This window comes from Podarcis vaucheri (assembly GCF_965113315.1).
Source record: "Podarcis vaucheri genome assembly, chromosome: 5".
NCBI classification, from domain to species: domain Eukaryota; kingdom Metazoa; phylum Chordata; class Lepidosauria; order Squamata; family Lacertidae; genus Podarcis; species Podarcis vaucheri.
In genome coordinates this window covers 61,181,346-61,205,811 of record NC_138763.1, presented here as the reverse complement: position 1 = coordinate 61,205,811, position 24,466 = coordinate 61,181,346, and the positions used below count along the sequence as shown (strand labels likewise).

At 40.5% G+C, this 24,466-nt stretch overlaps 1 protein-coding gene across 8 annotated transcripts in view; it reads right to left on the bottom strand.

Moving 5' to 3' along the window:
* Positions 1-24,466, bottom strand: part of MGMT (O-6-methylguanine-DNA methyltransferase) — a 189,498-nt gene that overhangs the window by 3,260 nt on the left and 161,772 nt on the right. For all 8 annotated transcript variants that reach the window (XM_082222944.1, XM_082222942.1, XM_082222943.1 and 5 more), the window contains one exon: positions 11,719-11,858. In XM_082222944.1, coding sequence (XP_082079070.1) covers positions 11,719-11,858 — 140 coding nt within the window. The remainder of the gene's footprint in view (positions 1-11,718; positions 11,859-24,466) is intronic.

Here is a 24,466-nt window from a genome sequence, read left to right as displayed (position 1 = left end):
TGGATCTTTGATCATATGAGTGAGACCTCCATTAGGAGTGCCATTGCTGGTGTGGGTGGTACCCTCAAGACGTGGACAAGAACCATGTGCATATAGCTGGGCCCTGAAGTACTGATAGAGAATAGTTACTGAGAAAGCTGTGAGTGCTGTGAAACTGGCCTCTCCCTTGTGGAAATTAATGAACCCAGGACCAGAAAAGGCTGCCAAATTCTTCCTTCCTCCCCACAAGCATAACGAAAAGCTGATCCAATAATCAAAGGCAACCAATTCCACGAAAATTGGAGAATTCTGCCCTAATAAAGCTTATATGAAAGCACAGATTAGCAGAACAAGAACTGTGTTCTCTACCCCACTGCTGTGTTTTGTTGCACATATTTAGTACACCACATGTAAAAATTCTCAATCCCAGCATCAGAAGGTTTAACAGGTGTATTATATCAGAGTCAGCACAAAAACAGCCTGGTTCTCATGATAACTACTTTTCAAATCAAGTAGCAGAGTAAATGTGACTCCAATCCCCATAACTTATTAGTGGATTTGTTAACGACTCTCACTAGGCAGCCCTAAATGAGCTTCCTCTTGTATTGCCAAATTCTGCCTTTTGGAACATACAGAGCATGTTTTTCAGCTGACTCCAGCTCTTCCTGAAAATATTGTTCTTGATTTCCACAGTGAAAACTATCTCCCTCCCCACAAAAGAAGCTTAGAAAGTCAAATGAGGGGAAATGGTGGGTAAGAAATGAGAAATAGAATGGCAGACATTATGGGCAGATCACACAAAGCAATATGAGGTACAAAGCTGATATAAGAGCTTTTTGCAGTAGCTATATTCACAAATTTGGGAACATCACCATGAGTTCTTCTGCCACAGTACAATCAGAACCAATATTACATTTGCCTTACAAAACGTATTTGGCAACTGTGATCCGTAAAAATAGACTTGCAGAGAACTTCTTATACCTGCTTCTGGGATAACTGAAATGGATGTGATGGATGTCCTCTGTTAGAAAGGAAGTTTAGTACCAAATGACCTTCCATACAATAAAGGTGCAGTCTAAACTGATATCTGCTATGTGAGTATCCTTTTAAGCCCCCACATCCCAGGTAACTTTCAAGGCTACCATCCAAATGTGGTAAGGAAGGGTCAGGTATACTTGCCAATCATCAGCACAGAGAACTGGAAATCTTCCACCAAGATGCACTCAAGTGATCCAGGCACTGATAACATTAGTGAATAATCCTGAACTAGACCACCTGTTATGGGCTGACTCCACCAAGGACCATGTGTGCTTCCTGACCACTGCAAAAGAACTTACCCACAAATGGGTGGCCATGTGGGTGACCTGTTGCCCACTCCAAGCAGTGAAAGCCTCTTTCACTAGCTGGCTGGGGAACTTTCCACATGTGCCCAGACCCAGTGGGATAGCAGGCAACACAGACCAAGGTAGCCAGTCTTGCAATTACCAGATGACAAGTTAACATCCTGACTTGAGACTCTTGAGATCGACTGTCAGAGGAAGCAGGTTTCAGTGCTGAGGGGTGGAAGGCTTGGTGTTTTGGACTCTAGTCTGGCTAACATGGTACCCTCTAAACATTTTGGACTACACCTTTCATCTTACTTGACTACCAGTCATGCTGGCTGGGACTGATGGAAGGGCACCTAGTTGCCTATTTCTGCACCGCTCTTAGGCAGGTGAAACTTTATGCCTCACTGTGTTGAGAACAGAAGCTTCCTCCTTAAACTGGGTGGGGGATAGTTAGTTAGTTAGTTAGTCTTTCTTCCTCCTCCTTTTCACCAGGCACATTCTGATAGTTCTACTTTGCATGCTTAACCTCTTGCTTTAAACATTCCTGGGGAATGGTAGAATTCCCAGGGAAATTTTGTAGTTTATCTGAGAAGATCTTATCTCAAGTTTGGAGAGTGGGGACACAAAAAACAGGAAGTAATGTGATGAGCCAATCAGGAAGCTTAGTAAGTAGAGCAAGACAGAGATACGGTAATTAGGCAACGAGCAACCAATGTTTGTTGCGAAGAATGTGTAGTTAGGTGTTTGTTTTTAAAAAAGAAAAACGTTTTAAGAGCTCATGTTTACTTAGAAGTAAGCCTTCAGTTCAATGGGACTTAATTCCTAGTCAACAGTGGTTCATGGCCTTTGGAATTCTCTCTTGAGCAAAGACAGGCTTGGTGCCCACTTTACTGTTAAGGCATCAGGTGAAAAGATTTTAGTTTCCCCAGGCTTTTAAGAATGTCTGGTGTTAGAATTTTTAGCTTAGAGCAGTTTAGATTCTACAGTCCATATGAATGTATACCTGTGTGCCATTTTGTTGTCGTAGCTTTTTTATTATTATTATTGTTTTTCCATTGTTTCTTATGGCATTGTCAGCTGCCCTGGGATTCTAAATTTACTGTGCAGGATATAAATTGTATAAATCAATTAATCAGTCAATGAATACATTAAGTAAATAAACAAACTAAAATTAGACAAACGGAAACAACATATAATGAATTAATTAGTAACATGTATTAGGATTTCAACAAGTGCCAGGAAAATTAGGTTTTCTCATACTAGCATATTAGCATACCAGGCATATTAAATTGTAAAAGTTGGGGGTGTGGAGAGAGCATGTTTTGAGCCACAAAACTTTTAAGGAAGGAACTTGTCCTCATATTGAATTGTCAGCATAAGCTGAACACATTTTTTTAAAAAAGATTTTGAAGAGCTACACTGACTTGTGACTTTTGTGTGTGTTCAAATGTATGTTTAGGATCTGTAGTACAGGGGCAGGAAGTGCACTGCCCAAGCACAAGGCTCTTTTTCCTTCCATATATTGCAAACATCCCAATGTCTTGCACTATTAATGGCTTTTAAACAATTTATGATTTATTTGGTGAAATTTTAAATTGGGTGATTTGGTCAGACTCTTGAGGTTTGGTTTTTTTTTTTGTTTTTTTTTTGCTACTACAAAACTTTTGTAAAGGTCAAATTTATATAAACCATACCCTGACCTTGGGGCATATTGTTTGTAAATTGCATACCATCTAAAATGTTAAAGTCATTTTCAGCATTCAGCCAATGTGCACAAATTATAGCATTTTTAGAGAAGATGGAGCTCATCTTGAAATATATCTGCACTCCACAAGCTGAGCATTTATAAACATGGTAGCACCACTTGTTTTAAATATGGTATCTGGCATGGAATATTAAAAAATGGAAGATTGAGACCTGCTGGTTGGAAGTGCACAAAAAACATCTGGAAACTAGCTGCAATAGATCTCACAAACAATATGTGACTATTTCATCTGCATAAATAAACTTGATACCATACGAGCTCCTTCGGTGCTCTGTTTTGAAATATTTCTAAAAATCTTAAACAGGCTACGTCAGCTTCCAAATCTCATGACACTGACTTACCCTCAACACTTGCTCCCCTTTTCATTATAGCAAGCTGCTCTCGCATATAACATAAAACAAATGCACTTGTATGTTGGAGGGTATATTGAAGTGGCAGTCAGGAATCTAGCGACATTGGCATCAAATTTTATGATGCTTTAATTTTTGGCTTGGGTTGAACAATCTGTATATGAATTGAATATGCCCTTATGGATATTGGTGTTAAATATGGCAATGCTGCTGTACACTGAATGTGCAGGATCATTAAAAAAAAGATTTTTCTAACACTGTATACCCTGAACCTCAGGAAACTATTGACGTGGGATTTATAGGGGTGTGGGAATGGGTAGGGAGTGAGAACTAGCTGATTTCTATTGTTGGAAAGCAGACTATTGTGGGGGATAGATGAGTGAACCATTAAAAATGCAAAAACAAATGTGTTGGGGGGGATTTTATATCCCAAGGTGCATTCTTATTTATTTATTTAATTTCTATCCTGTTCTGTAATTTCATATAAAACTGTATCTATGCCGTGTGCAAAATCTCAATTAAAACCAGAACAATAATATGATCAAAGCATAATGCATCAAAGAAACAGAAATGCAGTGGTACCTTGGGTTAAGTACTTAATTCATTCCGGAGGTCCGTTCTTAACCTGAAACTGTTCTTAACCTGAAGCACCACTTTAGCTAATGGGGCCTCCCGCTGCCGCAGCACGATTTCTGTTCTCAACCTGAAGCAAAGTTCTTAACCTGAAGCACTATTTTTGGGTTAGCGGAGTATGTAACCTGAAGCATATGTAACCTAAAGCGTATGTAACCTGAGGTACAACTGTACAGAATGGGCCATCTGACAAAAAGGCTATAAAAACAGTAAATCATTTTCATATGAAGGCTGAAAAGAAGTAGAACTGAAACAACCTATTCTTAAGTATCTCAGGATAGTTAATATGTCTCAAAACCAAACCAAGGCTGTGATGTCAGAAGAAGTGTGCTTCCCGGGGGTTTTTATTTGGAAAAAAATCTTGCTTATATTTCTTCCTTTTCCAGAAACTATTGCAGAGGTTTTTGGTGGGTTTGGATTTTTTTTGTTCTATTTTGTTTTCGCACATTGCTTGAAGAATAACTTTTAAAAATATTTACACTGTATCCTCAGTTGGTTATTTCAAATGTCACTTCTAGATTTTGAAATATTTAATCATTTGCAGTTGCTTAAGACAAAAAAGCACAGCAGCAGCAAAAATCAGCCAGTTTGGAGGATTTTTTTGGTACCAGAATGAAAACTACAAATGGTAAGTTCTCAGAATTTCAAGGCAATGTTTACTACTGTGCATGTGACAATGCAATAGAAGGACTATACTGTAGGCCTATGGGTGTGTAAATTCTGCAATGAATATACACTGAGAGTGTAACTGTAACCACAAAGGTCTGGGTTACCATTAAAATATACTGGAGCAAGAGATGATTGCATGGAAAGCCGGAATTGCCCTACCTGAGACAGGAAGGCTGATATTCTATCGGCTAAATGGATACTTTTGGAAAACAAACTACAGAATTAAGCCCACATTCAATAACACATCAATCAGAAAATAAGTACTGTACCATTACTGTACCACGTACCTACGGGACTGCCTCTCCTGGTATGCCCCACAGAGGACCTGAAGGTCCACAAATGACAACACTTTGGAAGTCCCAAGCCGCAAGGTGGTTAGATTGGTCTCAACTAGGGCCAGGGCCTTTTCAGTACTGGCCCCGACTTCGTGGAACGTTCTGTCACAAGAGACTAGGGCCCTGCGGGACTTGACATCTTTCCGCAGGCCTGCAAGACGGAGCTGTTCCACCTGGCCTTAGGTTTGAACTCAGTCTGACCCTTGTTTCCCTCCCCTTATGGTTTTGATCTAGGGGCCACTTTTAAAATGAGGCTGCATTTTAAATTGTATTTTAACCTGTATTTTAAATTGGTCCCCCCCCCCATTATATTTTTATTGTAATTTAACTAGTGTTAGCCGCCCTGAGCCTGGCTTTGGCCAGGGAGGGCAGGGTATAAATAAATAAATGTTGTTGTTGTTGTTGTTGTTGTTGTTATAGAGCTGGAGTGTATATGTCAACTCTCCCACCTGCTGCCTAGCAAGTAATGCAACTCGAATACTTTGATAGTATGTATAATGGGAAATTAGGAACTTCCAGTGATAATGCTCTTTCCATTCTCATTCTCCTACAGTGTAGGAGTCATAGATTTACAGTGCCACTGAGCTGACGGTAAGGCTTCCATCAGTGGAATGGAGAGGGAAGCAATTTTCTGTGATTCTCCATTCCCCTGTAGCACTCCCCACTAAATCTGCTCCAGAAGGCATCCCCAAAACACACATGTGGAGCAGATGTAGGTTAAGTGTGAGGGACTGCAGGCAGGAGGGAGAATAGCTGAAAATTGTTCCCTCCTTGGACAGGGAGGGAAGCAACTTTATTCCATTTTTAAAATAAAATAATATTCCATGGTTTAAAGTATGCCTATATATTTTTTTAAAAAGAAAATGGCTCCCCTCATCAGTCCGCTGATGTAAACTTTACTCTCAGTTGAGCAATACTGCTAGATACAATGCTAAGTGTGGAAAATACTTTCTGGTTCTCACTGAAAAACAAACATCATATTAGTTATAAAAGCAGTCAGTGCATCTTTAATATTTAGGCATCAATGCTACGAATGCATGATTCCCAGCAGTAGTGAAAAAATGCACTACAGGTACTATATCATCTGTGCCATTTAACAAGATTGATCAATGCCTCCTTTTGGTTTAATTGTGGTGACAACATTTAGCCAACTAAAAATAATTAAATGCACACAAAATTTTTTTAGAGCCCTGAGGATATTTTGGAGGGAAAAATACTGCCAAAGTCTTTTGCTTTAGAGCTTCAGTTGCATTTAATGCAATTTTTATCAATAACTCAGCAGCTCATATTACTACAGCCCCATTGAAATTTTCATGCTGGGAAATCTAATTCATCCAATACATGAATCCATCACTTACAGTGCCTCTTTCTCAAATGCTATAAAACTTCCAAACCCATAGATTTGTCTCCAACAAAAAATAACATGAAGGGGCCTTTCAATCAATAATGGAATCCCTCTGATTCTGGTACCAGCTGAATATTTTCTCCAACTTTGCTTTTGTTCTTCTGGGTAGAGGCCCACAAGGGAAAGAGCTTGTTTTCACTCGCAGCCTCATCAATACCTAAATCCTGGTGAACAAGTGACACTGAGAAGCTGTAATCAATAGCTCCCTCTGCGTTTTTTCTTCTGGTCAAATGGTTCAGCACTACTGACAGGCTTGACACTTAGAACATGATGCTAAATCTTTATCAACAGCCAGCTAGGTGACTGGCAGAACAAGACTCAGGGTGGTCATTAACGCTCGTGGCAATCTGTGAATAAACTAACTCCTCAATAATGTGTTTGTTTAGAAAAAGGTGAGGGGGAAAAAACTCCCTGCACAATGTATTGATTGCTTTTGAACTGCATTTAGCAATTTCAGTCTGAGGATGGAACAGAATGTTGCACAACTGTGATGCTCTGCTTGTTAGGGGTTTTCAATTTGATACAGCGGAAAACTGACCATCCTATTATACTGGTTGATAGACTGAATAGTTACAGAAAGCTGCCAAACTGTCAAAAATAGATCAGGGAGGCCATAATGGAAACAGCTGAAATATCAAGTTATAACACACAACAGAAATCACACTTAGCAAAAAATAATCTTTCGGTTTGTTCATGTCCTATTGCTTTTTCTCCCCCCTGTTCTGTGATAGAAACAAATACTGTAATATGAACCAGCATGTGTTCCAGTTTTATTGCTAGCCACCTAAGGAATTAATGCACAACTAGGTTTATGTGCGTACCACATTCCAAATCAATGCTTCACAATCTTCTCTTAAATGCACAATTACTCCATTCAGTCTTGAATGTTTTAAACATTTTGACTGAATAACACACTTCACTTATGCTAGATCGATGTTAGTGTCAGGTTTTAGCTTGAATGATAACATAAGCATATAAAATTGGCAACAACAAAAATCCTAGGCAGTTACTGCAGCTTGTACTAGCAGTTCTACTGAACATACGATATTTAAGTCATAGAAGAATCATTTATGATAGTCCTGGACTAATCAGCCCAACATTCTCCAATTCCCAGGGGTCTGTATGATTTCTTTTTGATCTTCCCATCCTATTCTAATGAGATTTTTAATTGAACTTTATGGGTTCCTTTTAAGGACTGCAGCCATCACAATCCATCTAAACTGCAGTAAACTATTTGAAGTTTTCTTCACAAAAAGGTGAGCCATCTCCACCAAGTCCTTGGCATAATTTAAAGCAAAGATGTTGCATCTCTCAGCTGCTGCCGGCACCTTTTCCACCTTCTCATAAAGTTGAAGGTCAGTGTATGAATTATGTGATCAACCTAACTACAAAAGGAGACCTGTAGAATGCACACTCCAGAAATTAAGTGGGCAAGATCTGCAGTGTGAAATAACACTTTTTCTTAGGGAAACAAATCAGGGATATTAGAAATATCGACTCTCATAGCCTTTTTAAAAAGTCTGATTTCTAGTAACACTCCAATTCCAGATCCTCACAAGATCACATTTTCCTATATTAGCAAAGACAATTTGGACTGGTGTCTGTACAAATTGTAAATAAGGTCATTTTATACAGTGTCTTTTTTCTAAAAAAAAAGTTTAGGGCTACTCTCATTTCCCTACTCATATTGAAATACTGCCCTTCAATGAGGCCAAGCCTAAATTCACAAAATGTTTAGGGGTATGCATCCCCCCATGTCCCCCCAGAAAAAAGCACTGATTTTATATATACTGGTTGCATTGTGTTTTGTGAATGCAATGAAATGCTTTGCAATAGCCCAATAATATGTATTCTTTCTGCAAAAAGCACTATACTAATTAAGCAATCTCTTGTGGGTCCATGGGCTCCAATGCCTATATTGTCCACATTCATGTCAATTCAGAGGACAAGCTCTAGGCGTGCAAAGGCATCCATTCATAGAGCTGTCTTCTTGATTAAAGAAGAGTTTCATGTATGCACTGAAATCTAGACTGATGGAAATAATTTTATATATTTTGTTATAATGTTAAGTGCAGTATTTGCAAAACTTTTACAGTTTAATTTGGTATTTATTTATAAGAGCATGTATAAAATGCTTAGCATTTTAAAAAATCTCTAAGTGGAATACTCTATGTACAATACAGAAACAATATCTAGTGAAACAAAATACAACCTAAAACCAATGAGACAACAGCCTAAAAGCACATAATACAAAGATTCATAGACATAAAAAAAAAGAGTCTGATGTTCTAGATCTGGAAAAACATGGACAAAAAGAGAAGTATTTGCAAAACATCTGAAGCAACTGCTGGTTCCTCTTCACATATGGTAGAGGGAAGGTCACGCCACGAATCAGGGGCAACAGCAGAAAATGCTTGTCTTTGAGTCATTATCCTACAATATTCTTGCATTGTTCTGCTCCTGAATAAGCTCACATACCAGGGCAACGGCAGAGGACAAGATGGTTGGACAGTTTTCTCGAAACTACCAGCATGAGTTTGACCAAACTGCGGGAGGCAGTGAAAGACAGGAGTGCCTGGCGGGCTCTGGTCCATGGGGTCACGAAGAGTCAGACACAACTAAATGACTAAACAACAACAACCAGGGCAACCAAGGGCAATTCCATCCCCAAACTGGGCCCAAACCCAGAATGAAATGGGTTGAGATAATCAGTTTCCTCCAAGAGTATCTGCAACTGGACTGCCTCCACCCTTTCAAGTACCTTACCCATAAAAGGGATATTAATGACCAGGGAGTAGTTGTCAAGTTCTTCAGGGTCCAGGAAGATCTTCTTTACTAGTTAGCCACCCTACCACCCCCCTTCAAGGAACCAGGCACCTCACTCACCCACACACCAAGATGAGTTAACCACTCCCTGGACCTACCTGGCCAGCCCCTCTCAGCTAGCTGGCCCACTACTCAAGGATGTAATGTAGGCAGAAAAGTAAGCCTTATCTGCCACCTTCACCGCCATGTAGGAGGCATGGCTCTGTGCTCTGATCAACTTTGCACTTTGACTCTTACACCATTTGTCCTCTAGCCTTTTCCCTGGAAAACAAGGAAGCCTACCAGGCTCCACAGTGTCAGAGGGGGCCCCAGGAGCAATCAGGTCAACAGCCTGACACTCTTCACTATTTCATAGCAACACCAAGGCATTGAGAGGATCACCAGCTTTGGTTTGTGGAAAATCCTCCATAGCATTCAGGAATCCCTGGGATTCCATACCTTTCCAGGGGTGAGTGGCATTCGGGAATCCCTGGGATTCCATACCTTTCCAGGGGTGAGTCGGCCTAATGGGCCCCAGGCCCTTGTAGATGGGGATTGGAGCTGTAAAACCAACATTTCACCAGACAATGGCTTGTCTATGATAATGGAGAAAATCCACCCCTCTCCTATTCAGCCAACTCCACTCACACCCTGTATCAAGGCTGTGTCCTACCCTATGATGAAAACTTGTGACAACCCCATGGTTGACATGAAATCCTGAGCTGGTATAGTCAAGGTAGGCTTGGCGTGAATATTGAAGTCTCCCAGAACTAGCACCCTGGGGTTTTCCAACACCACACTTCAGCCCACCTCAGGCAACAAAGTGGATGGTACAACACCAACAGCTCCAATCTGTCCTGCTGGTCAACACAAGGCACAGGTCCTCAAAGCCTACCTCAGAATTGAGAAGCTTCATGGTGAGCATGAAGGAAATTTTATGGACTACAGCAAGTGCTGTATGCTAAGGTGGAGATGTCTGAATTAGCTTCATACTCTCTCTATATGTAGCTTTAGCTTCTTCCAATCTATGCCCAAGCTGTGTAGCGGTGGAAGAGACTCATGATAGTAGCAGTCATATTGAGTGCAAATGAGTCTTGAAGGTAAATGGCAAGAACAACATACCAGACAAACCTTCCCATTCTCACTCAGAATCAGAATCAGAATTCTAGATACTAGCTGTTCCAGGACTCAGCTCTGCCAAGTTGCCCCACATGACCAGTACCCATGCACCCCAGACTTCAGTGTTTGAATGTGGGGTATCATGACTCAAAAGCATTAAAAAAATATTGCTTTTCAGGTTCTAGGACTGAGCTCTGGCATGGAAAATTCTGGTTCAGATTTAGCCCTGGCTGCTTCTGCCTTTCTTTGGGCAACATAGTGATGGATGGATGATTGATTGATACCACTGAACCATTAGCTCTGGTGCTAGTACACGAAGTTCAAAAGGCTGCAGGGCTTTGGATCAGTTGTTGCATCAAAATGCAATTAAATGCTGCAGAGAAAATATATGATGGGGATGCTGCTACTATTTAGGGGCCTTTTCTCCCCATAAAGGGAGAAATGCAAACCAAAGCAAAGCATTACATGGCCAGAATCCTTCCCACCCCCCTTCCCTGTCCTTTGATAATGAAAGCAAATCAGTAAGGTCATTCTAAAACTTTGTGCCAGCACCTAGATAGCTTCACACTTACAACATAGGTCACAATAACAAATGTCAGCCAATTCTCATGCCAAGGTAATAATATGAAATTAAAAAATATCTGAGGCAATTGTCAGACACACGTCACTAATGGGGCAAAAATGACTAAACTAATGTATAATTATATCCCTAGCTTGCTACAACTAAAAGGCTGTGTTCTACATTGCCTAAATTGGTGAGCGTCTTTAATGGAGCTATGCCACAGGAATACGGAGAAGGAGGCTGGAACGTGCCTCTCTCCCAAAATCCAGAACCTGACACATTGGGGATCCAAGTCAAACTTGTTCCTATATGAGTGCAGAGGGCATTTTGCCCTTTCATACCATATGAGCTCATGTAACCAGAACTGTTTGCAGGTAATGAAACAAAATGTGTTACCTCCGCACCACCCTAATGCTATTAAGAATCTAAAAGACGATCTCATCCCTGAGTGGGACTAGTACCTATCCAAAAAGCATAAGCCTTTTATTTCACTGAAGAAAAAGAAAGGAAAATGAACTAAATTTGTACAGGTGGATGCATTTAAATAAATGCAGCACTCCTATTTCAAATAAATGATGGGGGAAATAAATCATATTAAACTGGTTTATGCATTAATGCTGATTAAAAACACTTACTGACCTTATTACTCATGGGTAGAGTAGTTTTCACAGCAGATATATTTAATCTAATGACATTTAGCCCGCAAAGCTTTCTATCTAAAACCACCATCTTCCATCAACTTTATTTTAAAAGTTGACATGAACTTACAGGATTGCTTCTCATTGCTCCTCCCACAGCTCTGGCTGCCTTGCTGTTGCCTGCCAGGTCCGCTAATTGCTTGTAAGAAACTGCCTCTCCAAATTTCACATCTCTCAACAGGGTCCACAACACTTCTCTGGTGAATGAAGCTGAAAAGGAAAAATAAAAGAAAAATAAAAAAGGAAGAAGCAACACAATGTTCAGAAGCAAGGCTTTTTTTTTTTTTAATCTACCCAAGATAAAAATAGTCAGGAAGACTGACATTTAAACTAGGGTATGAAGAGCAACATTTTCTCTTTTGAATTAGCACACCAATCAGTTCTATTATTGTGTTCTATATTTAAATTCATGATTATTAGAGACTGTGCTCCAAGTAATTGATCACTATTAAAAAGGCATTCAGTGCTTTGATTTTCCTATATTTTTAATTTGCTTCCAGTACAATTATCCTGTTAACACATACAATGTGCTTTCCCATTAAACTGGCAGAGTATAAATTAGCATACAGTCAAATTAAAAAAAAAAAAAAGAGGGGGAGGAAGGGAATAACTGGCGGTACTTATTTTATAAAGCTTGTATTTCCTAATTTCAAACTTCAGCTGGGTCACACTATAAAGGAAGCCCTACAGCCAGCAGACTGTATTACCCTAGCTGACTGTTTTTATTTTTTATTTTACCCCCAGCAAAGACCCTCTAGCTACCATTTAGCATTCTAGATATCAGAAACTGCCCGTGTCTCTGAAAATTTGCTGCACATTTAAATGGGGGAAGAAGAAAAAAAACTCCTGTTAGAAATGACTTATTAATTTTCTGTCTAGTTACACTTGATTTTCATATTGTTCTTAATAAGGCATGGAGGGAAGCAAAAGAACATGGCAACCTGCTAATGTAGCTGCTGGCACATAATGAGACATTCATCTATGGCAGGGGTTAGCAAACTTTTTCAGCAGGGGGGCGGTCCACTGTCCCTCAGACCTTGTGGGGGGCTGGACTATATTTTGGAAAAAAATAATATTAACGAATTCCTATGCCCCACAAATAATCCAGAGACGCATTTTAAATAAAAGCACACATTCTACTCATGTAAAAACACCAGGCAGGCCCCACAAATAACCCAGAGATGCATTTTAAATAAAAGCACACATTCTACTCATGTAAAAACATGCTGATTCCAGGACTGTCTACGGGCCGGATTTAGAAGGTGATTGGGCCGGATCCTGCCCCCGGGCCTTAGTTTGCCTACCCATGATCTATGGTGATTAAAAATTGCCTGTGGTTGACCAGGCATGATCCAACTAGAGGCACCGTTGCAGCAGTCTGAAACTGTGGTGCACCTTCGCTGCCCAAGTCTAACACACATAGACCTACTTTAAACATTACAGTGGTACCTTGGTAAGTCGAACGGCTTGGCTCCCGAACAAATCGGCTCCTGAACGCCACAAACCCGGAAATGAGTGTTCCGGTTTGCAAACGTTTTTGCGGAAGCCGAACATCCTGTGCGGCTTCTGATTGAGTGCAGGAAGCTCCTGCAGCCAATCAGAAGTGGTGCCTTGGTTTTTGAACTGTACAAGAATACCTTAGGAGCTGCTTTTCTTGTAGAGTCATCCCAATCAGCTGCTGAAATGTTTGAAGGCCGATAACCAAAAGGGTTCTGCCAAGCTGGTGTGTTGGAAAAATTTACGTTACTGACTGTGTCCACATGGGCCCAGAGAGTGTCTTTGGAAAAGAGAGCATTAGTCCACCACTTTTCCCTCTCAGCAGTTGAAACAAAAAAGAAGAGTTTGATGCACTATGCCTAGGTAGAAACATAACAGCCTCATTCACCTCACTATGGTGAGAAAATGGGGGAATTTCACATCTGCTCTGAGCTGCATTTCCCCATGTTTCTTCCTCCACCTTGCATCCAAGCAGAGAGTTAAAAAGGCACACTGAATCATCAAACACGCAAACTAGAGAGTTCACCTTACCATGGATCACCCCCCCCAAAAGAAAACTTCTACTTGAAAGACAATGGCAGTGAGGAAGCTCAAGCTGAAATGGCAGGCAGTGCTTTTGAGGCTAACAAACAAGATTTTCAGGAGAATAAATTACTTTTCTATTCTATCAATATAACAAAAAAGTCATTCACACAATACGCAGTCTGGGAAAAGTGTTCTCTCTTTGTTCTGAAACCCACCTACTTTTATGTTTGTTTTAAATAATATTTTAAAAAAATCACTTCTTAACTGAACAGAATGATAATCACTTCATTGAAAAAAAATCTGTTTAGCTTTTATTATAACATTAAGCAAATTAAACATCAGCATAATCCAGGTGATACTAGAAAAGGGTCATCAAAGAAATTAACTTTGTTGTTCATTAATTTACATGGATTAGTAGAGGGCGAAGAGATAGCAAATCTGCTCTAGTTTTTTATGATATAATTTCAAACTGTACACCATTTGTGGCACTAGGGTGACTTTGGGGTTAATCAGACTGATTTGTCCTTTTAATTGCTTTCTATTCAAAGAAAATTCATTAGATAATGTTCTCTTCAAAATTCATGAATCAATTTAACTGAAGAAACCATATTAACAGCTTTGGGTTCATTAGCACATGGAGTTGTGTTACTAGCTGATTGCTAGGAGAGTTTCCTTAGGCAAACAGATTTTGTTTACTGTCATTTCTTTAGAAAGGCCTATTTTGAAATCCAATTGCAACAAGGGAAGAGTGGATTCCCCCCATTCCATTTCATTATTCTTCTGTGGGTTGGGCTCTGCCCCCACGCGCTGCTCTGCCTGCCTTTTGATTTTACAAGGTGAATTTTGATAATTAATTTTGGAAACAGGGGGCTCTTATCAGTTTGCTCTTGACTTAAGCTTTCCATCCTTTCATGTGATGCATACTGGGAAATGTAGTCTTGCAGCCACCCACAGCAGGCTCAGCTGATGGCAACTGCCCCCCCTCCGCCCCCCCCCGGCAGTCTCCCTGTCAGGTTAATGACTCCTCGGGGCAGGTCCTGAAGATATATTCTGTGCGGCACAAAAGCAGTGCACCACCACAGCAGAAGCCAACTGGAATCAAAAGCAGGCTGATGTTATAAAAGCAGCTTGCATAAAAATGTTAGGAGTGCAACATTAAAAGACAGCAAGCACAGGGCAAGAACAAAGGAACAGTTCTTGCAATGAAGTAAACAAGCGCCACCAGCCCCCTCCCCCCATTTCTGTACTGTGACTAGTTAATCTGAAAACCGGGGCGAGCAGTAGGACAGACAAGTTTATGGATGAAACCAAACTATTTAGGTTAGTAAAAATCCAGGTGGATTTCTACAGAGAGACTACAAAATGACCAGTGGATAGTCATTGTAAGTAAATGTAAAGCAAGATTTGGGAAGCTTTTTTTTTAAAGCCCGAAGTCTGCATTCACTTGGGCCCAGCCCTCACCACAGGAGGCTGCATGCCAGTGGTGGAGCGTGGCCAACAAAAGAGTGGACAGGGCTGGGGAGGTATGTTATTTGGTACTGCTCATATTGATCCAGAGCAGACTCAAAAATGCATACCTAACAAGGTAGTGGGAGGCGCCACCCCACACTCATACGCTCATACATGCCCCATGCACACACCACTTGCATATTTTCAGGCGCTAACAGAGAATTCAGTGTGTGTGTGTGACGGTCTCAGAGCTGCTTCCCTTAAAATAACTACAGTGGTACCTCGGGTTAAGTACTTAATTCGTTCTGGAGGTCCGTACTTAACCTGAAACTGTTCTTAACCTGAAGCACCACTTTAGCTAATGGGGCCTCCTGCTGCTGCCACGCCGCCGGAGCATGATTTCTGTTCTCATCCTGAAGCAAAGTTCTTAACCTGAAGCCCTATTTCTGGGTTAGCGGAGTCCATAACCTGAAGCCTATGTAACCTGAAGCATATGTAACCCGAGGTACCACTGTATTGTGTTTGCTGCCTACAGGATGAAATTAACATTTCAGATACATTTTTAAATGATGCTTGTGCATGTTTATAAAATCATTCTCTCTCTCTCTCTCTCTCTCTCTGTGTGTGTATAAATGTATCTGAAATTTTAATTTCATCCTGTAGGCAGCAAACACAATAATTAGTTTAAGGCAAGCAGCTCTGTGACTGTGCCAAATATTTTATTACTAAATTCTCTGCTAGTGCCTGAAAATATAATCTACTCAAAATGAGGTGGCTGACCTTCCCAAATGTTCAATATGGATGCAAATATTGGCCATGGCTAAATATATAGGTAAAATATGCACTGATATTCACATTCTCTGTTTATAGTCCAAGGTAATGAAGAAACTAAGGACATTCCACTGAACTCACACAAACCTATGAGCAATGCAAGCTGCACTTGTTACATCTTTCCCCCCTTATCTGCCAAGCGTTGCAAGACTGCCCCACCCCAAACCCGCCAAGATGGGAAATTTATGGTTAAGCCTAGACTTTGTTTTCCCTGCAAGGTCTGGGTAGGGCAGCTTTATAAAACTGGGATGCAGAAAAACAGTTCACCCCCCAAGGGCAGAAAGGGTTCTACCTGCTGAGCAGTAGGTTAGATGAGTGTTCAATGAATGCATGTTTCAATGACTGCTGTTAACATAAACAAATCCATTGGTAATGCATTGAAGATATACACCAGAAGGTCTTCAAAATGCTCCTAACTAGCTTTCATGTATTACTTTACGACAAAGTAAGATTCTTCTCACACAGAGATTCAGTGTAGCTGTACATAGGCAGTACCCGTCTTCAATAATTGTTGTTATATCCAGGGGCACTTGCATTCCCAATTACCGTATTTTTGTGTGTCTAAGACTAGCCCCCCCCCAATAATGTCAAAAATCAGGGGACGTCTTATACACAGGGCCATCCCCCATTTTCATAAATCTGAGTCCTCCAAAATAAAAGGTAAAGGTAAAGGGACCCCTGACCATTAGGTCCAGTCGTGACCAACTCTGGGGTTGCGGCGCTCATCTCACTTTATTAGCTGAGGGAGCCGGTGTACAGCTTCCGGGTTATGTGGCCAGCATGACTAAGCCGCTTCTGGCGAACCAGAGCAGCACACGGAAACACCGTTTACCTTTCCGCCGGAGCGGTACCTATTTATCTACTTGCACCTTGACATGCTTTCGAACTGCTAGGTTGGCAGGAGCTGGGACCGAGCAATGGGAGCTCACCCCGTCACGGGGATTCAAACCGCCGACCTTCTGATCAGCAAGTCCTAGACTCTGTGGTTTAACCCACAGTGCCACCCGCGTCCCTCTCACCCAAAATAGGGGGCATCTTATACATGGGGGTGTCTTATAGACAGAAAAATACGGTATTTGGAGCAATGTTAAGGATTACAAAGCAGCCGTAGTTTTCTCATATGAGAGCAGCTTCTTCCAGGTCATTTTTGCAAATGTATGGACTCTGCTGCAAACTGATGCTTTTGGATAGGCAAACAAATTACAGAGGAGCAACAGGATTATGAAAATGTTTAAATTCCAGATATGCCCTCTAATATAAATTTGTGGGTCAGGTGGAAACACATTCTTTTTAAAAAATGACAATTTCTTAAGTGTCAACTTCATTAGTTGAAGCCTGGTTTTCCGACCATATATAGAGAGAGCTGCGGACGAGATAGATATCAAGGCTTCTTTAACCCCCTTTCATCTTGCATTATTTTCTTTCATTCTGTTTCCCTTTGGCAAGTTTAGTTGCCGCCTTCGCTACAGCTCTGACTGCGTTCCTGCTGCTTCCAACATTGTAGATAAATCTACCTGACAGGGGATGCTGCGGAGAGGCAAAAGTCCATTCCTTATTTAAAAGGACACAATAGATATTTTGCCTCTCAAAAGATATGTATGGTGAGAAAATCTGAGTTCATACTGAACTTTGGTCTGCTGCTTTGATCAACGATGTATCACCGAAAATGACTGATACAACAAATGCCCAGAGACCCAGCAAACATGCAAGTGGACTGTTTTTCGAAGAGAGGATATTTGAGTTTCTGATGGTGTTCAAATTTAGCCCTCTTATCATGGGGCATAAATTTCCCTTCAGTATCCACAACTGGGTAATACTTTTATTAGGATCAAGCAAAATGCCACAGAATGGTCTTCAAGAGTTCTCCAGATCTTTTTGTTAGGTTAGATATCACACCAAGATTTTATAGTTTTCATGAATGGAAACTATAATCCAGACTGAGAAACTTGCTTTTTTTCTTTGGCTTTATGAGCTAGATCCTTATTGAGATTGGCCATGCAGGCCCAGTTGGACAAGTAGAAGGGGCCATTCACTTATCCATCACCTGACACCACACTAAAAGCACATCCCTTTCAACAGGGGGGTCCATGCAAATCCCTACCTTAATCAAGAAGGAGCTTGCATTGGAATTCCGCTGAACTAAGCAGAATTTAACCCTTCCTTCACCAGCTGCTAAACAGGGATTACATTCTACTTATTTAGCAGCGTGTCCACTCTCTGTCAACACAGCAGGACTTCATCTTTCAACCCATCAGATGACAATACAAGCGATGTTAGCTGATGAGTGGGTAGACATAATTTGGGGGGAAATGGCTCCATGTGCCAACATGGAGCCCTAGGTGTGCAAAGATTGACCTGTGAACCGGAGGAACCCCATTCCTGCTATAATCAGAGGAATATGGTTTTCTACCGCCTGTAGATGGACTTGCATTTTGGTGGTTACATTCAGTCCAACCATTAGGTTGGATTTGACACCAACAGACTCTTTTACCTAGTAAACCACCCAAAATTAATCTCTATTGTTGCTAATATAGGGATTGCCAACTTTCGCTTTATTTCTGCTCTCTGTCCAACCAGGAACCCATGTATCTCACATAAAGACATGAGTCAGATAGGGCTAACAGCTGGACATTATCCCACAACCTGATAAAACCTAAAAGAGACAAATCTGATCAGTCTGCAATATCTGCTATGAAAATATAAATGTAAACTCCAAGACCACAACATTTAGGGTAATTGTTGTACTTTGTGTAATAGAGCTTGCTTTTTGTTCCCTTCCCTGGCTTTGTGTACTATCTACTCTGATGAAGACTTCTGGAGAATGTAAAAGCTTACTCATTATGTTGTGACATTTTGGTTTCTCCCAATAAAAGTATTGCCCAACTGTGGATTGCTTTCTTTCTTGAAGCCCAACACTGTTGGCGTTGTATAATAACAGTGGGTACCGTAATCTCTGCTGCCATTTTCCTATTAAAACAGTATAAAGAATTAGGAAACTGTTCTAGTATTTGTTTCTTATGATCGAGCCAGTGTGCATTTCAATGTTCATGCATGCATGAGACCAAGAGTGCCCCAATACCCCCCAACATAGCTAACATATATTTAATAATAATGCTAACGAAAGAATTGTGTAAAATACAACACTATTGTCATTCTTGCTGATTGGATTTTGATCTTGTTGTCTTCACTCTTGCAGGAGGATGTGAAGAAAAACAATATTTTCGCTAACAACCTAACTCAAAACTCATCGTTTTCTAAATTTCACACATTAAGGAAATCTCAGCCAGCAGGTGTTACAAAGAGTTAATGTCGCATCTTTTTCATTTAAGGAATGTAGAAGCCTAGTCAGGCTAAGCATTATTTCACTCTCATGAATATAAATGCTCTGACAATCTCAGTCTAGTTCTCAGTGCACTGGAACACAATCTCCTACCTCATATTGCTAGGACATATTGTAGTGTTAGCCCTTAGAAATGAATACTTTGTCTTACTGAGGTGATGAGAAATGAGGAACTCACCAGCGAAATTCCACCCCCAGCCTCTAACCACCTGATGACAGATCAATTTAAATCATTTTGACAAAATTGACAATTTTCAAATAAAAGTGCCCCCCGCCCAAATCAGACAAACCTTTAAATGCACTAACGTTTATTTGGCAGCAACCATGATTCTCACTCAGTTGAAACACCAAAATGCATGACAGCAGCCACATGTGCCAACTTAAGCTCACGTAATTGTCACTCAAACAAAAGCAAAATAGCTGAAGGAACATTTGGTGGTTATTAATAGCTTGCCTTACTGTGTTAGGCACTTCAGTAAAAGACAAACAGATAAAGGAAGTTAGACGTTATCTCTGTATTTTTAGTTAGAAATGAAGCCCACAGACATTGTTTTCTACTTTGGAGATCGCTCTCTCCTGCCCCTCCTGTTATAAATGCCTCAAAACTTAATAGGCATGTGATGATGGTATTCCTGAAATAGCACACTCAACAGCAAGAAGTGAACAAACTTGTTTTGCACATTTGCAGACTCACTGAAGCTCATGTCTTCTCCAGGGCATAACCTTGTTATCAAAACAATAAAAAGCTAGGAAGAAATCTGATTTGAAATGACACAACTTCATCAATTCACGCACAGCAGTGTTTCAGATGCTGAAGGTCCCTTCATCATGCCCAGATTGTAAATGACAGTTAGGACAATGTCAAGTCGCACCTTTCCTTTTGTGCCTTTAAACACAACAAAAGAGCGCAAAGGGATGATGCATGATACATATTTTATGCACGAGCACATTATACTAAATATACTAATAGCCATTAAAAATGCATTAAGGTGCCATCAGTGTATACATAAACATGGCCAGTAACTCAAAGTGCGCCGATATACAGTCTATTATAAAACATATTGCTACCGCCTTGTTGGCCTTTCTAAGATTCAAAAAAAAGCTGAATGCGAACTGTGTCAGCTTTATTAGCAAACATATCACGCCTCTCCCATGCTTCTAAAAATACGTTTCTCCTAAACTAGGACTGTGCCCCACAGTCACACTGAACTGCAAGAAGAGGAGCCATATAATCAACATAATTTGACTTAACTTCAGGGAATATTTACAAAATCTAAGGGGGATACATTTGATTGATATCTACCCATGTGACTTATTAGGCTTTGTCTAAAAAAGCCCCAAGGTACTGTTAAATAATTTTTCATTGATAATCATGCTGTCTCTGCTATCAGCTAACTTTTGAAGACCAACCCGACAGAGAGGAGCTAAGCCCCTTAATTTCTTAATAAATTATTCTTTACCATAGGACGGGGATTATACCATGTAGAAGGCATATCATTACTGACAGAGCTGTCAGAAGGACAGGTGAAAGGAAAACTGGCAAGCTTTAATTTCTCTGCTGAGAAATAAGGGGTTCTTTTGGGATTAATCTCAGTATCAACATTGAGCCTTTGCCTCGGGGCAGCTGAGGAATTCAAAAGAAGTTGTGACTGAATTTTGAGTGATGGAATCTAGCTCAAATTGCGCAGCTGACTTTGGTTTCTCACCTATTCAAATGAGGAAGATGCAGTTCAGGTGGAAGCAGAAATAATAGTAGTAGTAGTAGTTGCAGCAGCAGCTGTTAACAGCAGCAGCAGAAATAGCTGCAACAGCCATTGCCAGCAGTAGCTAATTAGCTGTACAGTAAGTTCATTAATGCTAGTTAGATGTGATAAGCACTGAGGCAGCAGAGGTAGCAAGGAAATCTATTTCAAGCGATTCTTTTTTCGTTTCTTTGCCTCCAAAGTCAGAAACGTCTTTTCCTTTCATTCATTATTCAGATATTAAACTGGTCAAAAGATCATGGATATCATTACATGTTTGAACTTTGCATTGATGCAGAATGTTCCAACAAGTCTGTTCAATAGAGCTCTGGACAAGCACTGTACATGTAGTAATATATACACTGTAAAAAGTTACAGTATTTCTCATCCATTTTTTAAACATGTATTCATAAAGCCCTCCAATCATTATATACAAGGTCTTAAAAACCCAAGCGCTTACCACAATGGAGTGGGAGATCACTGTAAAGGAGGAATTATAAAGCCCTAGAATAACAAGATTACAATCCCAGGATTCTTCACTAGACTGAAGTAGTTAGTTAGGTTTTTTTCTGGTTCCATGTTAAATCCCTTACATTTTCAGCTCCTGATCTTTTTAAGATGCGGCAGATGAAATGAACAATAACAAAAAATGTTTTGCTTTCCAAAGCTCAGAACATACATTTCTAACAACTCCCTCTAATTTTGGATCGGATTGATTGTAGTTAAAATATTTAACTACATAGAAGAATAAAAACCATGACACCCGGCACTGCCATCCTACTCTATCATGACTGACCTCTTTGTTAAAAGTACTGTAATATTTAAAGTATTTATGATTTGCTCAGGGTTTGTTGCACTCTTTTGCAATCATATACAGTCGTACCTTGGATCTCAAACGCCTTGGCTCCCAAACAAATCGGTTCCTGAACGGTTGGCTCCTGGAAGTGAGTGTTCTGGTTTCCAAACGATTTTTGGAAGCTGAATGTCCGACGCAGCTTCTGATTGGCTGCAGGACACTCCTGCAGCCAACTGGAAGCTGCGTCTTGGTTTTCAAATGGTTCTGCAAGTCGAACGGTCTCTCAGAACACATTCTGTTTGAGAACCAAGGTACGATTGTATGCCTCACCTTACCTTCCTCTTCCTCCCCCGCCCCCGTATGTTTTACTGATAACTCAGAGAGGAATTAAGGGGGAGGAGACACCGGATATGCATGGGGGCACTGTACCAATGGAAGAACTCTGTACTTTTGTAGCAAAGTAAATATTGTTAAAAGTTTAAACAAATAAACTCTACTGTAACACTTCTGACAGTATGTTCCGAGTCTATAGTTTTGTCTATACTGAAAAGCGTGGTGACCTCTTCCATATTGCACAAGCCTGACAAATTCTTTGTGCACTTAGAATTAAAACGTTGCAAAACCCCAAATTAAAATTTACAGGGCCTAGTAACATCCTATCAACTGAGCCATCAGCGTGCTTCATTATACATAACTGCATCATCTGTTTCAACTGCTCCATGAAGCCTGTCACAGCTGGCAACTGCAGCATGCAGCACAAATGTTTGGTACCTTCCCTGTCTCTATAAAAAAAGGCCAGACTAATTGTTCGCTGGGTGGAGCTCTTAAAAACATCTGTGCTGAACACACCAGCCAATAATGCTTCCTCCCGGTGACTGCCAACGTTTCCCGACTTTTCCACTACACACAACTGACTTGTAGGGTTTCCTGCTCTCCAAGTGTGCTATATCTAGTTAGCCTTGCTAGTGCTTGTAAAAATTGCCGAAAAAGAAACTTTCAACAAATTGGCAGCGTTCAATTTAGAATGACAGTGCTTACATAGGGCAGTCAGAGGCAGATTTCAGGATCTGTAGTTGTCTTGGGAGCATAGCCATCAGACGAAGGGTGGGATACATGTGTGATAAATTATAAAGCACTGGAATTAGTACAATATGGTCATCCCTGCTGAGCACCCAACTGTGTGCATGGAGGGAGAGTGGTGGAAAAGGTAGCTCATGTCCCATCTTAGCAGTGCCCCTTTTTTTGCGTATAAAATGAGGGTCTCATGAATTTCAACAGAAAATTGATATAGCTAGTTCTGGGTTATTTAAAGTAAAGACATGTGAAAGAAGCCGCATTGAAACAGGATGGCAGTATAAGCTGAAGAGAATGTTTTCTGTGCAAAATGCTCCGCTAGTGAAGTCAATAGGGTGTAACACTTTCCCCCTGCTGCATAGTAGAATACGGGGTGTACAGCCCAAGGAAAAACCAACAGTCAATTTTATTTAGTAGTAGAACTAGATTAATGGGCATCCCATCCTGACACATATTTTTTAAAATTACATTTATATCCCACCTTTCTACCAAAGAGCTCAAGGTGGGATACACTGTCCCCCCCTGCTTCATCCAAATATTATCCTCAGAACAACGCTGTGAAGTAGGTTACAGTGAGATACAGGCCCAAAGTAACCCAGTGAACCTCTTTGGTAAGTGGGAGTTTGAACCCAATTTATATCTCCCCCACCCATGCATATACTGTATCGTCTCTTCCCTTAATCTCTAACCTCATCTGGCACTCCAAACAATATACCACTGTACCATAGAGCTAAGAATTCTTCTCCCAATTCTACTCAAGAACCTCCTAAGAAGTTGAATGGCCCTCTGTCATGGGTGCTTTAAGCTGAGATTCCTGCATTGCAGGGGTTTGGACTAGATGTCCTTCCAACTCTACAGTTTTATTATTCTATGTGCAAGTGAATCAATGGACAAGGCCAATGCCACCGGATGACCAGCACCCACTTGGCTGAAATTACCTCTCTTTTGTTGCACCACAAGTCTATCTCTTACTGGTAAATTTTTAAGCTTTCGACACTTCAGCACAAAAATTCACATTTTGCCACTATTTTGATTAACATGGTTGAATCAATAGCCTCTGCTGTGCTATTAGTGTGCTGCTTTTTTCCTTTTTTGCGTTTTAAAGACCCTTTGCAACACTCTCCTTCACCTGCCTCCAAACTCCTGCCTACATGGAATGCAATTCTGATCTCTGACATGAGGAATGAATCTTTAGAATGAATATGCACTGCAACTGTTCTAGAAGCATTAATGCCTTGATTAAACAATCTGAGAGGGGATAATTCCTGACAGATTCTATAAGACACATACAGGATGTTAACATTTTCAAGTGACTCATTCTGCTTCACTCTTAATGAAAAGAGGAAATAGCACACAAGTAAGCTAACACACAGTTAAAAGTTTTAATTTTGAGGTTTTAATGTCAGCGTTTTTTTCCAGTCAGACCAACAGGGGTTCATAATATTGTAGGTACCACTAAACCAGTATGTCTCCATGTGACAAGAGTATCTAAGGCTTTATACAACAGTTGAAGTCTAATCATTTGCAGCCCTAACACTTCCAACAGGAATGTCAGCATTTCTAT